Source organism: Heterodontus francisci, chromosome 37, assembly GCF_036365525.1.
Source record: "Heterodontus francisci isolate sHetFra1 chromosome 37, sHetFra1.hap1, whole genome shotgun sequence".
Taxonomy (NCBI): Eukaryota; Metazoa; Chordata; class Chondrichthyes; order Heterodontiformes; family Heterodontidae; genus Heterodontus; species Heterodontus francisci.
Window position 1 is genome coordinate 26394507 of NC_090407.1, and position 16463 is coordinate 26410969.

The 16463-nt window shown below is 41.3% G+C and overlaps 1 protein-coding gene across 5 annotated transcripts in view; it reads left to right on the forward strand.

Moving 5' to 3' along the window:
- The window catches only part of LOC137352200 (protein-arginine deiminase type-2-like), an 85279-nt gene that overhangs the window by 17371 nt on the left and 51445 nt on the right, over positions 1-16463 (forward strand). For 4 of the 5 annotated variants that reach the window (XM_068017406.1, XM_068017402.1, XM_068017403.1 and 1 more), the window contains 12 exons: positions 2128-2238; positions 2377-2424; positions 5245-5425; positions 6326-6398; positions 6994-7055; positions 8343-8460; positions 9170-9298; positions 10347-10504; positions 11371-11474; positions 12342-12453; positions 14502-14609; positions 15674-15819. In XM_068017406.1, coding sequence (XP_067873507.1) covers positions 2147-2238; positions 2377-2424; positions 5245-5425; positions 6326-6398; positions 6994-7055; positions 8343-8460; positions 9170-9298; positions 10347-10504; positions 11371-11474; positions 12342-12453; positions 14502-14609; positions 15674-15819 — 1331 coding nt within the window. In that variant the 5' untranslated portion in view covers positions 2128-2146. The remainder of the gene's footprint in view (positions 1-2127; positions 2239-2376; positions 2425-5244; positions 5426-6325; positions 6399-6993; positions 7056-8342; positions 8461-9169; positions 9299-10346; positions 10505-11370; positions 11475-12341; positions 12454-14501; positions 14610-15673; positions 15820-16463) is intronic. The other variant, XM_068017405.1, reaches the window with a different exon arrangement.

Here is a 16463-nt window from a genome sequence, read left to right on the forward strand (position 1 = left end):
AGAGACTGAAAAGACTAGGGTTGTTTTCCTTACAGCAGAGAAGGCTGAGGGGGGACTTGATTGAGGTATACAAAATTATGAGGGGCATTGATAGGTTAGATAGGAAGAAACTTTTTCCCTTAGCGGAGGGGCCAATAACCAGGGAGCATAGATTTAGGGTAAGGGGCAGAAGGTTTAGCGGGGATTTGAGGAAAAATGTTTTCATCCAGAGGGTGGTTGGAATCTGGTGCACACTGCCTGAAGAGGTGGTAGAGGCAGAAACCCTCGCAACATTTAAAAAGTATTTAGATGAGCACTTGAAACACCATAGCATACAAGGTTAGGGGCCAAGTGCTGGAAAATGGGATTAGAATAGTTAGGTGCTTGATGGCCGGCATGGACACAATGGGCCGAAGGGCCTGTTTCTGTGCTGCATAACTCTTTGACTCTAAGTCTGACAACCCTATCGACAAGATGACCCTGCAGTTTACAGCTGTCAGTAAGTGTCTCACACACAAGTGTGCTAAGTTTAAGGGGCCTAATTGTGCACAGCCTGCATGGGAACTTTTGGGTTGCTACTCAGCCGCATGGCTTGGAGAGAACATTGCCTGCAACCTTCCTCAATCTATTTTCCACTCAAAGCCTCGTCCAAGCCTTTGTTACCTCCAGAATCAATTGTACCAACGCTCTCTAGCTGGAATTCTACCTTTCAATAACTTCAGATTATCCAAACCTCTGTTACCTGCATCTTATTCAGTGTTAGCTGTGTCTCAGTGGGTAGCACTCTCACCTCTGAATCACAAGAATTTGGATTCAAGTCCCAATCCAGGACTTGAGCACAAAAATCAAGGCTGATGCACCAGTGCAGTACTGTGATTTGTTTAAGAAGCAATGAAACAGCGGTGAAAAGTTTCCAGCGACTCTGTAATAAAAGATATATTTGCTCCTCCATCATCTTTGTGCCTGATATAGAAACACGGGGCCCTGCTGACAAAAACAAAGCCCAGAGTCTCCCAGTCGCCCCTTTTCCTGTCTTCTGGTGTTAAGATTCTCCCTGTCTTTTATTGTATTTAGTTTCAGGATGTGGCTGTTGCTGATGAGGCTGCATTAATTGGCCATCTCTAGTTGACAGGAAAGAATTGTTTACAACTGAGTGGCTTGCAATGTTACTTCAGAGTTTTAAAAAAAACACATGATGTGGGGCTGAAGTCATGTGTAGGCCAGAACAGGTAAGGTGCCTGTCCCTTAAGGACATTGGAGAACCAGTGTTAACAAGGATATAAATTGACAGCTTAATTAGCCAGTGTTCATAGATTCCAGAAAATGGGTGGAGTTTGCGCAAGAATATATTATAGGGAAAGCTCTAACCTTCAGGAGCCACAGACTACAATTACACAGGTATGCTTAACTTTTACGAGAGACCAGATTACGTGGAACAGTTTCGGAAGGATAGGGTGGCAGTCATTTGGGCTTCAACAGGCTTAGTTTTTGTAACAATCTCATGAAATTATTGGGCGTAGAGGTGAGGGAAACATGGGAAAGGACCAAGCTTTGTTTATAACGTTGAACAGCAGGCAGCACTTGAGCCACGTGCAGAGTAGACAGTTACTGAAAGCAAACTGAGATCTCAAATAATAAAAACGAGACGGTTCAGTGGATTAGCTTTCCAGGTTAACTATTCACTGTGAGCATTAGGTCAACAAACAATTAAAAAGGGAGATTTGTATTTGAACATTGAAGGGAGTGAATGGTTCCAATTAATCGTTGGGTCTCTTTATTGGGGTTCCTCTGAACCAGATTAATTTCTGATTGTTTTAAGACAGCAATGGGGCATTTACTCCATGGGAGCATCTGCTAAATGGGACTATTTCCCCATTACTTTTAACAGGTATATTACTGTACAAAAACAAATGGCATTCAAGTTAGTTTGTTAAATTAGAAGATCATAAACTGTATCAATATTGCAGATAAGTGTATAGGGAGAGTAAGAGATGAGGGGGGCTACTGATTATATTAAATTACAAATAGTTCTTACACTTGAAGACAGCTGAAGAGACTGGGTGGCTCTGGGCTGTTATTGTGAGCAGGGCTGTGGGTGTCTATAGATAAGCTTCTACCTGAGCTGTAATACTGACTCTTACACTGCAGAGTTCTGTAAAGCTTCACCATGTCTGGACAAAGGACCGTGCGTCTGGAATGTGGGAAAATTACCCAAATCATTTATGTGTTGGGAACCGAACTCCGCATCGATGTTAATAAGTAAGTCAGAAAACTGATTTATCTGATGTCCTCTCCTGAATTTAAAATTAAAATGTGGCTGGGTGTTCTCTTGATGATTCAATTGGTAAACAGTATCGGGTTTGTTGTAATGTCTCCCATGTTCTAATATCCTATCAGCATAGTGTCTAGACTCACACATTTGGAGAACCATGGAACCATTCCCCAGTAAGTATTTATTTATTTCAAGTATTTCTAAATGCTTGTTAATTTTACCTTGAAATATGGATTCTAAGAGTTTGCCTACAACTAACATTAAACTAACTGGTCTATTGTTACCTGGTTTATCCTTCTTGAATGGAAAATACAAATCACTCTTTTATCTGTGACATAAACCTGGCAGCAGGTGTCTTGCTGGGTGTGTGAAAATGAAGGAACATGAGTATTCATGACAACTGAAGAACTGAAGAATATCCTATTATGTGATGAAATACCTCACGAAACACTAGAGGCCCAAATTATATTTTTAAAACCTTATTCTATGATATAGGATTGAATTGGATGAGTACATTGATTGGTTTTAGGAAATAACTAGCCCGACTTTGTACATATAATTTGCAGAGCATTTAATTTGTTAGTCAGTGGACACAGGAACTAGGATCAAAACAAAAAGAACTTGAATTTAGCTTTCACACCCTCAGGATGTTTCAAAGCATTTCACAACCAATGAATTACTTTTTAAGTAAAGTCACTTGTTTTATAGACAGATGCAGCAGCCGATTTGTCCATAGCAAGATCACATAAACAGCAAGGAGATTAACGGCCAGTTAATCTGCTTTTGTTGGTTGATGGATGAGTGCTGATTAGGTCACCAGGAGAACTCCTTGCTCTTTTTTTTCAAGTGTGACACAGCACTTTTTTACATCCGCCCACATAGGTAGATGGTTTCACAGAATTGTTACAGTGCAGAAGGAGGCCATTCGGCCCATCGTGTCTGCATCGGCTCTCTTAACGAGCATTTCACCTAGTGCCATTCCCCCACCTTTACCCCGTAACCTTGCACATTCTTCCTTTTTATATTACAGTCTAATTTCCTTTTGAAAGCCTCGATTGGAACTTGCCTCCACCACACTCTCAGGCAGTGCATTCCAAACCTTAACCACTCGCTGTATAAAAAAAGCTTTTCCTCATGTCCCTTTTGCTTCTTTTCCCAATTACTTTAAATCTGTACCCGCTCGTTCTCGATTCTTTCACGAGTGGGCACAGTTTCTCCCTATCTACTGTCCAGACCCTTCATGACTTTGAGTACCTCTATCAAATCTCCTCTCAGCCTTCTCTTCTCCAAGGAAAACAGTCCTAACTTCTCCAATCTATCTTCATAACTGAAGTTCCACATCCCTGGAATCATTCTCGTGAAATTTTTCTGCACCGTCTCTAATCCCTTCACATCCTTCCTAAAATGCAGTTCCCAGAACTGGATGCAATACTCCAACTGAAGCCAAACTTGTGTCTTATACAAGTTCAACATAACCTCCTTGCTCTTGTATTCTATGTCCCTATTAATAAAGCCCAGGATACTGTGTGCTTTATCAACCATGCTCTCAACCTGTCCTGCCACTTAAGCAAATATACACCTAGGTCCCTCTACTGCTGCATCCTCTTTAGAATCGTAGCCTTTATTTTATATTGTCTCTCCATTTTCTTCCTACCAAAATGTATTACTTCACATTTCTCTGCATTGAACTTCATCTGCCACCTGTTTGCCCATTCCACCAACTTATTTATGTCTTTTTGGAGTTATACACAATCCTCCTCACCGTTTGCGATGCTTTCAAGTTTCGTATCATCTGCAAACTTTGAAATTGTGCCCTGAACACCAAAGTCTAAGTCAATGGTTTAATGTCTCACTTAAAAGAAGGCACTTGCAACAATGCAGCAGTCCATCAAGGTGAGAGACCAGTCCTAGATCACTGTTACTGTAGGAGGGTGTGCTAGGAGCAACAACAGACATGCTTTAGAATGAGGCTCAAACTTAGTGAAGCTACAGCACAGGCACCGTGCATGAAAAATGCAAAAAGCAGCAGGCACAAAAAAGTTCAAAGTGACCCCACAACCAATGGATTAGAGAAAAGGTCTGTAGTTCTAGCATATTCCGTAGAGAATAGTGATAGACACTTAGATAACTGATAGGAGGAGGAGAAGGCTCCATGAAAATCTCCACCCTCAGTTATGCCTGAGCTAAGCACAGCAGTACAAGGGACAAAACTGGTGCTTGCTAATGTCTTCAGCTGAAAGTGCTGAATGGACAATCCTAGGAAGCACCACCACCTCCTCCTCTCCCCCACCCTGCCACCCCGATGTCCCTATCTTCATAGATGGCAGTGTGTAACCAGCTTGGTTCATGCACTGTGACATTAATGGGCACTCATTGCAGATGTAGTGCTGAAAGTCTGTAAAAACCTGCCCCACTCCCGAACAAGCTATGACACCCAAATTTCCCCAACGACGTGGAAAGTGCTGCAGGTATGTTCCATTTACAGAAATTGGGACAACAAATTACCGTCCTATCAGTTTCCTTCCAATCCCAGCCCTGAAACCTGTACCACCTAGAAGGAGGACAGCAGGAAGATTGTGGGACATTAGCACCTCCAAATTTGTCTCCAAGTCACATACCATCCTGACTTGAACATATACCACTGTTCATTCACTGTCTAATGCTGTCATTAGAAAAACCATCACTACAAGAACAGCAGTAGTTCAAGGACAGGGCAAACCACCGCCTTCTCAGGGTAATGAAAATGAAGCTTTCTAGTGTCTTTCATCACAAGAACAAATAGAACAAACACACTGGTGATGTTAGTTTGTGTGTGGAATTCTGGAACAGTGCTGGAATACACACCCTTCTGAATCAAAAGCAAGAGTGTTGCCACTGAGCCACCTAACAATTAAATGAGTTACTTAAAGCTGTGTCACTGTGCTATAATAGGCCCATTGTTAAAATCAATTAAAATCAATTAACTACATCAATTAAACTGTCTCTTTTCCTAGGCCATCGCCTCCAAAATCCCTGTCATTTGAAATCAGCTTCAGCCCTGGTACCAGATGTTCCATTTTAGATCAACAGCAGAGAACCCCGGTGACTGAACATGCAACTAAATTTGTTCTCCAGACAGGAACCATGCTCCTAGTCACATCAGATAAAATAAGCAGTGATGTCAACGACAACAAGGTAACAGGAATTTATATTTCCTTTGTTCCTGTGATTTACTTTACTTGCATGTTAAAAGCATTTCTGGTGCTACACTTCTTTCCTACTGCATTTCATCTCTTTGCTCTCGGAATCTGACTATTCCCTTATTTTATTGTTTGTTTTTGTCACTCCTTTCCTATTTGCTTCTCTAATTTTCCTCACAGTTTTCTCTACTCCTTTCCTGAATTGGAAGCGAGAGTAACTAATGTGAGCAAATTGAAGAGAAAATGGAAATAGAAATGAAAATAGACTAGTATCTGATGCACTGCAATAGTCACCTTCAGGCTGTACATTTCTAAGTTGTAAAGGGGATGAGCTATTAGGAATGATTACAGAAACTCATGCTCTACATTCTGCAAAGAAGACGATTAAGTGGTGGCCTCATCGAGGCAGATAAAATATTAAATGGTGCACCTCAAGTAAATACAAAATATTGCTTCAAACTAAATCTCAAAAGCCAGAACAGAGGATATAAATTTAAATTATATAAAAGCAAATTTAAGACAAATATGTATTAGAACTTAAAGAATGATAAATATTTCAAATAATCTACCAATCAGCAGAAGAAAAATGAAAAAGTAGAGTTTTCAATATGTAGCTAGCCACTAATAATGGGAGAGTTAGTGTGTTAAGAGGACTGTACTTTGATGTGCCACTGGTTCTGTTCTTGTCTTTTCTTATACTGTTATGACCTGCTCAGGGACAGTTTCACACGCCATACTGGTACCTCACCTGACTGGCCAGTCTGAGGCCAGAGAGTGAGTGTTACAACTGAGACTGGTCATTTCCTTACCTGACTTCATATTCTTGTTCAAAACTTGAATTGTTTGATGCATCTTATCCTTGGTTCTTGACACTGTGTCCACTCTCTTCCTGTAGGTTACAGTGACATTTTATGGAGATAAGTCTGACAACCCCATCGACAAAATGACCCTGCAGTTTACAATTGTCAGTAAGTGTCTCACACACAGGTTAAATGGATGTTGCTGGGTTTATTACCCATGCTCGTGGGACTATAATGAAAAGCATTCTAAAACTTCAATTATTAATCCTTTTTGATTATATTAGAGTCTTCTGTTAGGGCACAGCATAGAAAAAAAATCCAAGGCGGTACCTTTGCCTCAATATTATTGTTGATTCACTCCAAATCTCAAGCATATTTCAATCCCATACTGAGGGAACGTGCCCCTTTGAATGGAATGTTAAACTGAGGTCCCGACTGCCCGTTTAGGTGGATGTTAAAGAGCCATAGCACTGTTTGAAGAAGAGCAGAAAGTTTTCTCAGAGTCCTGACCACCATTCTTCTCTCAACCAACACTACCAGACTAATTTGTCATTCTTATTGCTCACTGTGTGTAAATTGGCTGCAGAATAGTGATTACATTTTAAAATTAAGTTATGTGAATTGCTTTGAGATATTTCTCAGAGACATGGTAAGGAGCTCAAGAATTGCAAGTCTGTCTTCTGTGATGGTTAGTGTATTTTTAAATGGTTGCTCAAGGTGACAATGCTAAGTTCCCTGAACTTCTCTATCCGTTCTTTTACAGGCATATCCCTGGATGTGGATGCAGATCGTGATGGTAAAGTTGAAAAGAATCATCCAAATAAGGTGATCAGAAAAAATTGAAATTCTGGAGTAAATTTATTCAAAACACGTTCATATACAAAAGGTCCTTCTACCTCCTAGCCACTGATTAGGCCAATCAAGACCGTTGTGAAATAGGAGGACCTTATGTCTGCCAAATTGTACCTGAATTTCGCATCAGTGGTCTACAACCAGTGCAGGACCCTGATTTGCATAGTAAAGTAGCTTTGCACCTGCTTCAGGTGGGCAGGCTACTTCATCATTTACAGGTCCACATTAATATCAAGTGGGCCTAGGGTAACAGTGGGGCAGGTGAAGTGTGGCCCAATTTTCAGCCCTTGGTTGTCGACTTTTCAAGTGCTAAATTGATGGCCATGAGTCGAACTTTTTTCCCCAAAAAGTTAAAAATGGTGGACACTCACAAGAACAAGATATTTTCACAGAAACTAGAGAAGTTTAGGCCATCCAGGCCAGAGGCCCAGAGACAGCTTGGTAGGAGAGATAAGTGTGACTCCCTAACTGAAAAAATACAACTTTCATTGTTATAAGAAGTTGTGGTAGTGAATTTGCCATTTGGCTAGTCCAGATTCTACAGTTCAATTCACCTGAAGTCACCAGAAGTAATGACATGGGCGTTTAAGGTAATTGACAACAGAAAGAGGGAGACTCTTCAGGCACATGTGCCACTTAAACTGGTCAATTGAATGGATGGTGGTTTCTTTGAAAATCAAGAATTTATAGCAGCGTGCATTCACACAGCTTGCTCTTGCTTCTTATTGTTTTTAGTTTTTACTAGTCTTTACCTAGTGTCAGATTGTATGGCTCCATGCACAATTATAGGTAGACAAAAGTTTTCCTGCAGTCATCTCCTGAGGCGAGATGTAAACAAGCTAGTCCAGGTACAGTGACTAAAACATTAGGTGGATTTACCCGGACTGGAGAATACAAGAAGCCAAAACTGTCATCTGGGGAAGGCAAGCAAATCTAGGCATCATTGACTCTTAGCGAGAGGCTGGGCAGCAAAGCCTAGATGGTTCCTTGATGAGGACTGAAGGTGAAGTGGGTTAATGATTCATCTGATGCCTTAATAAATATTTTTTGGGGTCACCGATCCTGGTGTCCTTACTTGTGTTCATATTGTTCAGACTTGTACAAGGAGATGGTCCCGTTGTTGGTAGAAATTTGGCTATCAATTGTCCATCTTTTCACCCGGGAATAGTGCCAAGTGATTAAAATACCTCACAACTTTAATGGGATTGCAGAGTGGGGATCTGAATTAAACTGCAACTAAATTTTTCTTTCCTCTACAAGGCTTCTTGGACCTGGGGTCCTAACGGACATGGTGCTATTCTTCTTGTGAACTGTGATAAGGATGAAACACTTTCATCTAAGCCTGACAATGTTGATAATTTGGTGAACAATCTTTCAGGTATTGAGAATTGTATGCACTGCACACATTTGGACTCATTGTGGTTTCTGTGGCAACTTGAACAACAAGTATAAATTCCTCCATGTCATATATATATATATATATATATATATATATATATATATATATATATATATATATATAACATTTACATAGTGAGGTCATGAACTTGCTTATGGGATAAATGTAATGCAGGGAGTAATTTGTAACCGCTAGTGCCACATCCAGTTTTCTTCGAATTGTGTCAAGGAACTGAGCTTTAGAGCCTTGTTCAGAGATGTATAAAGTGGGTCACTGTTTGGGGTGGGGGAGCTCTAGTTTTTCCTTCAAATGGAATGTAAGCACTATATGCTATCTCAAGCCAAAATGCCCAGCTGGCAATGGTACTGTAACCTCCCTTTGGCACATGGTACTGAACCTAGCAATCACATTGAATCCCCACACAGATAGGTAAAGGACACAAAGCATTGGAACAACATCTCGCTCTTTTCACTTGTTTATTTGGATCATTGAAGGAGAACTGTAACCCAGATTTTTATAATGTTGATTGATGCCTAAAACAGAGGCTATTTCAACAGGTGGATTCAGGTGAAAATGAGTGCACTATAAGTGAGATTAGAGATTAGAAGATTTTCTTTTGATACATGTAAGAGAGTCAGCACTTTAGGAGAGGTGGGAGATAAAAAAAAAAAGTCTGTTCCTGTTTTAGATCTGAAGGATATGTCTCCCATGATTTTAAGAACTGAAGGACCAGAGATTCTGCAATCTGGCTACAAACTCCAGCTCTACATTTCAGCCTCTGATAGGTACAATGCACAGGTCTTTCTGAAAGAAGAAGGTGAGTCTATTTTTATGTCTATCAAACTTGTACCAGGCTGTGAAGCTATTTTAAAGAACTCATTGGCCATTGATGATGAGTTACTGGCACAGAAAACACACTGTGGAATTGGATGCAACAAGCAAACACTACTAGGTATGAATTGAAAAATACAAGAGGGCCTCAGTGTAATTGCCAAAAATAGCATCGAGCAGTTAAAGAATGGCTGTGAACAGCAAACTGTGCCAGTGCACTGGAGATATGACATTCAGGAATAAAAGGGTCCGCACTAACCCCAAACTTTCTATTTGTTTTAACTTTGTCTCAATTCGGAAACCACTCCAAACCTTGACCCTCAAAGGATGGTAGTGGAACCTTCCCCACACCCCATGCACAAGCTATGCTTTGCCTTTTGTTCTAGGAAATCAATTCCATACAACATAAAAGAACAAGCAAGTTTGCTCATAGAAATCATTTAGAAAGGTATTTCTGGCTGAAAGTGTGCATATGTGTGCTGTGCATTTATGTGGCTATGTTTGAGAGATCACTCTACATTGATTCCCTCGTAATTCTCCTTACTAGTACCGAAAGGTCAAATTGACTCTAAGTTGTATATGTCAAATTTGTCCTTCAAAGCACAATACCCACAGCACGGAATCACTGCTGCATGATTCTCAGGGCCTCTATCGATGAGCCTACTGGCAGTAGATTGCTGACTGAGGTGGGAGTCCGTGCTGTTTCATTTTCTTTTGACTTTAGTAAGAGAAAAGAAGGGAATGCCATCAGGAACATGCATGTCAACCATTGTGCTTGACAGGGACAGTGGCTGTTTGGGACCTCCATCACTTGTTTACATTCATGGATGAAGATCAATGCAGACCAGACTCCCCCACCTAAGCACCATTTGCAAGCTCTGGTTGTTCAGTGTGTGATTCTTTCTAGCCAGAGCAGATCCCTGAGTGCCAAAAGGATGGGGATGGGGAGGAAGGTGAGTGTTTATCATAAATTCTCTAATTTAAACATGTAACACAATCTTTGCATTGTATTTCTTTACTCATGGATCCCACAGCGTCTTTGATCCCTGTCTTGGGAGACCAGAAACTGTCCTTTGTCACTGATTACATGTTTGGGAAGAAAGAATACAATTTCTTCGTTGAAGGACTGAACTTTCCGGATGAGGAGTTTGATGGCTTGGTGACCATCAACCTCAACCTACTAGAATCAATGGTAAGATTCTATCCAATGTCTTTTTTCCCTCTTCCTCTCCCAATTCTCCCCCCACTTTTCAGGAAGGCACTTTCAGAGAGGCGGTGGCATAGTGGCCATGTCACTGGACTAGTAATCCAGAGGCCCAGGCTAGTGCTCTGGGCCATGGGTTCGAATCCCACCACGGCAGATGATGAAATTCAATTCAATTAATAAATCTGGAATTAAAAAGCTAGTCTGACCATGAAACCATTGTCGGTTGTTATATAAAAAACCCATCTGGTTCACTAATGTCCTTTAGGGAAGGAAATCTGCTGTACTTACCTGATCTGGCTAACATGTTGACTCTTAAATGCCCTCTGAAATGGCCTATAAAGCCACTCAGTTCAAGAGCAATTAGGGATGGGCAATAAATGCTGGCCTAGCCGGCGAATGAATAAAATAATCATGTTGGGCGTTGCCCTCCAGTACTTTGGCCAGGTGGCCATGATTCATCTATGAGCTTAGACCATGAGTGTCATCAGTCTATTTGACAGTGACAGCTAATATAGTTTGGCTGAATCCTGACTATACAATGTTCAGCAGGCATAATTGATTAGGAGTGTGAATCCAGGCTGATTTTTGCAAATCTGAGTCTGCCTGAGATCAGTTAACTCAACAGGTTAGGCTCTGTAAGGTTCAGTAACATGTCTGGTGGTGCACATACCCACCTATTGTGCATCATTAATGTCTGGATTCCTTGTGTGTAATAGCAAAAGTTTTTATATTGCAGTCTCCCAACACTGCCCTCCAAGGTTCCTCAGCTCCCACATGCACTGTTCTCAAGTCATATCAGGTAAGAATTATTCTGCTATTACTATATTAACATTTTCAAACACACTTTCTAGACATTAGGAGAGGCTCCTATTTACACAGACCGAGTTGTCTTCCGTATGGCTCCATGGATTATGACTCCTAATACACTGGCTCCTGAGGAAGTCTTTGTGTGCAGGTAAGAATCTGTTGCTTAAAATACCAACTGGTGCTCTTGCTGGATGCAGCATTGACTCCAATTGACATTATCATCATCTTAAAGTAACTATATTGTGTGATTTGGAACATAGCAGATGATATGGAGTGTATTAGAAGCTGAAATGCAGAGTGTTGAATGATGTTACAATGTGGACGAGGGAAGCACAGGAAAGTTGAGTGATCATTCAAACCCCATGATTTGTCCCAGTGATCAACATCCATGCAGTTACCTTTTTCAAAATGGATTTTTTTCCATATGGGACTCCTATCTCGCGTGATTAGTGCCAATGTTTTCTTATCCCTACTGACTGGCATCATTATTGGTAGATGGCTTTGCGAAGCATGACATAAGGAGGACTGGGTAATGCAGTGAGTTAGGATACTGACATTTCATTTATGGGACCATTCTAGCTCAGATTAAGATGAAAGCCTGGGTCAAATGAGTGGGAGCTGTGTTAATCCAGTTTCTCTTGGTATGGCCTACAATATACAACTGCCCTTAATAAAATTGATAATCTCACTTGGGGAAACCAGAGGATGGCTAGTGATGGGTGGTAGTAAAACACTGACACTAGTGAACTGGAGGACTCTTCTGAGGCTGTGGCTGAGGAACAGATTGCTGGGGTGATGTAGAGGAAGCTTGTTCTACTTAACCTGGGATTGCTTGTTTGTGTTTGAGTTAGGAAAAATATACCATTTTCCGGTGATAACCTGCTTCATCCTGGGGAGAATATATTTCACCCTAAAAGAACATTAAAAATGTTTATATTGGATCAGGGTTAGAATATTATCAGTTAACAAGAACTGTACTTGAACATTTAAAGGTAATTTAATTTCATTTCTTTAGAGTAAAAGGAAATGAAAAATTCCTGAAGGAATTCATGGATCTGGTAGCAAAGACCAAGTGTAAACTAACAATTTGTTCCGAGGACATGAATCGGGACGATCGCTGGATGCAGGTTAAACAATTTATTCCATCATGCAATTTTACCTCCCTACCCACCCCCACCCCAACTCCATAGGTTCCCCCTCCGTAATGATGGTCTGGCAGCTGTGGACACCTTTTATTTTACCTTTATGCAGTTTCTTCTTGAGTTGTCCTCTCTCTCTCTCTCTCTCTCTCTCTCTCTCTCTTCTGCCTACATTGTTAGACCCCACCTGTGATGGTGCTGCTGATCTGTCAGTGCTGGAGAATGTCCCATTCACCCTCCAACCTCAGAGCCTCCCCTCTGTCCTTAATTGGACGGTGAGCATGCCATCTGGCCACTAATTGGCCATCTTTTTGAAAATTGCATTAGGCGCCAATGCAGTGCAGGGTTGGGGCTTGGAAATGGTCCTGACCCCAGAATGAAAATTCCTCTGAAGAACTAACAAATGAACAGCCAGCAGAAAGACTAACCTCACTTCCACATGTCACTATCAATCCCAAATCAGTCTTGTCAATCTCTGACACATACCCAGGCAGCTACGAGCAGTGTTTCTGTGGTAACTGTACTGAAGACAACCTTCCCCTTCCTATTGTCTGCTGATATATGCAACAATAAGCACTCATGCATCAAGTACAGGTCTCCGGCTTTTTGCCACCTAATCAAATCATTCACGAAAACAAAACAATTTCTTCAAGATATCATCAATGGTACAAATTATGGAGACAGGTATTTTCTTGTAGCTTCACTCTCCTAAAATGTGAAATGTTTTTGTCTATAACCTGTTGACTTTGTCCTGCTGGGTCCCCACCTGCCAAGAATGAGGCATATTAATTTCACCACGTGGACATTAAATTTCAAATCGTTGCTTGGAAGAAGAAAAGGCCTGTTACAAGGACTGCCAGACACTTGGATGGAAGATATTTACATACCAATAGGGACAAGAGAGGTTACTCCCCTTATCCATTTAACCCACAATGGACTTTGAGCACCAGACATTGAAGGCAGGGAGTGCATTCCAGGCCCTGCTAAGATGATACAATTCACAGAGCCAAGACGTGGTCAGACATGACTAAACCTGCTTGACAACCTGGGTTTTTCTGAACTGTACAAACAGTTTGAAGTCAGAGTGTCTGTTTGCTCCTGGACAGTAAAGACCTCTCCTAGCTGGCTCACCACAGCCTCTCCTGTCTGCTCCCATCTCTTTCTCACGGAACTCCAAATCCACTGAAGATACATGAACCCCAAGAGAGAAAAGTCTCCTACTGCGACCACAGTTTAAGAAGAATACTGGGCCCCAACGAAGAGCAAGATTTCCTATAATCAAGAACTCTACAGTGACCTCGAAGAACCATAACAAAAATCCTCTTCGGAGATTGCCTCAAACTTTTTCACTTTATTTTCTTCTGCTCTTTTCTGTCTCTATCTGCATGTGTGTATCGCGTATGCATGCTAGCATGGGCACGTCATGTATCTGTAGGCGTTATCCAAATTAAAGTTTAAGTTTAATAAATTTCAACCTTTCTTCTTTAAACCTAAGAAAGCCTGTTTCAGCTGGTTTCTTTGCCTTATAATTGGAAAGTGGTGAACAAGGATTCACCAAAGTGGAGCTAAAAACAAGGTGTGTTTAAAATTTAACCCTGTTACGGTAAGACCAGGTGAAGGCTGAGAGGGAACCCTTGACACCTTTCTCACCAGGTTGTATCAGATATTTGGGGGCTTCCGTCATGGATTTTACCCACAAACAAATGAGAGAAATTGGAAGTGGGAAGCCAAATTGTTCCCAATCAAAAAAGAGCAAGATTCCAATACAGGTTTTCTTGTGGTTGTGTAAATATGTCTGCAACTGAATCGAGTAGCTCCCCAAGCCAGGGTGAAGTAACTTGGGATAAGTTAAAAGGACTGTAACAACTTTATAATCTCAGCTTCCATTTCATTCACAGTTTTCCTCCTTTATCCATTCTTCACTCTGTCAACACATTTTTCTTTGCATTCTATCCCTTGAGTTTGCCTGTCTCATCTTGTCACATTCTGTCACTCCGCATTTGGTTTTTACCTCAATCTTTATTCCTTCCTTACAGGATGAAATTGAATTTGGTTACAATGAGGCCCCTCACAAGTACTTCCCTGTTGTGTTGGATGCCCCTCGAGATGGTGGACTGAAGAAGTTTCCCTACCAACAAATCCTAGTGAGTTAGAATTGTTCTTTTTATTAAGAATCTAAGGTAAAGTCAAGGCTCAGAGTGAAGAGCATTACCAAAGGGTGAAAAATGTGGGAGAAAAGATATAGTAAATCAGGAGGTAATGGTTAGATGATGGTCAGCTCACTGTAACAGGAAGGGAGGAGATTTGGAGCATTGTGGTCCTTGAGAAGAATGGGTTAGAGGAGGAAAGCATGCAATAAGTTTTGGTTTCAACACAGTGCAGATTCTGGGAACAAAGCACATTTCTAACTTCAAGTACTGAAGAGTATTGAAGCAGCCCCAGCTGGGAGAATGCGAGTATCAGTAAGCCTCGAACTTAACCCCAACCCAAATCCCAGAGACAAGGTCATTTAGAGAGAGGGTGTAGGCATCTTGGCCATTTATAGTATTTTTTGAGTATCTGTCCAGGGTGTGGAATTTTGGGGCAGTATCTTGCTTCTCCTTTGGGAATTCAGGCCATTCTGGTTGAAGATAGACAGAATGTCTCCAAAAGTATACATTTTGAATCTGTCATTTGTTAAAAGGCAAGAGTGATCCAATGACATTGGGGAAACTGGCATTGTGGCCCCATTTCCGTGTTAATGTTTCAAGTACACTCTCATTACAGAGATATCCTTTCTCAAGAGTTCACGTAAGGGGCGCGATGACAATTCTGTGAGTCCACCTCTTCTCATAATAGCATGGAAGAGCAGGCACAAGAAGTACCCACAGCCCCCCAGCAGAATTCCTCATCATGGAAGAAAGGGTTGCCGATTTGGTGGAATGAAGTTATTCCCCACATTCTGCCCCTTCCCCAATACTCAGCATATGTCCAGAAGTGTCTTCCCACACCCAAGAATTTCAGAGCTTGTGGATATAGCAGAATTACCCACTCTCCTGAAACCATGCTGAAATGGTTGGATTCAGTGAGAGGCTGCACTGAGGCTATTGGTCATCTAGTTCAGAAGGCAACAGTTGTACAGATGGATATAAAACTCTATCATTAGTGAGCTAATTTTCTAAACATTGTTAATTTGAATGCAATCTTTTTTATTCTTATGTTTGTCCAGGGCCCAGATTTTGGACATGTAACCAGAACATCTGATGAGCACAGCAGCCTGGACCAGTTTGGGAATCTGGAGGTCAGCCCTCCAGTAACTGTGAATGGAAAAGAATATCCAATGGGAAGAACTGTCATCGGAAGCGCTTTTCCCAAGTAATGTTATTTTACGCTGAGAGGTTTTTAAGTATTTTCAATTTGAAAATCATTCTATTTTCTTTAAAAACATGATCTTCTATGTCATCCCCATGAGCCTCACAGCTCTAGTTTCAAATTTTCTTTTCCCCACATTTTCCGCAAAGCCAGTGACCCAGGAAACCCTCGGTTCCTGAAGCTAACAAGCAGAAGGCAGTAGAACTGCTCTGGGTTTCAGAGTCTAGTTCCTCCACTTCTGGTCATGTCTAAAATTAGAAGTGTTGCTGATCTCCTCGGCATTAAACCCCTTCCATGGTTCAGGTTACTCCAGGATGTGGAATGTAAAGAGCCAAGGAAACGGTGAGCCTGTGCCCAGTCTTCAGTACAGAAGTGGTCACAGGGAACATCTATTAGACCAACTGCTGGGCAAAGCACAGGTTGAATAATAAGGCCACAGGTCACAACAGATGCTCTTAGCAGGTCAAAGTCAGATTCATTTTCTTACTTGTATAGAGGGATGGGATAAGGAAGTAAATTGATTATCCGGTGCTGGTTATCTGCGTACAGAACCTTTCAATGAAGTTCAGCTGTGGCACAGTGAAATGTCTTTTAGTGTGGGTTTGGACATGTTATCGGTCGAGAGTTGCTGCAATGGACAGGTGTGC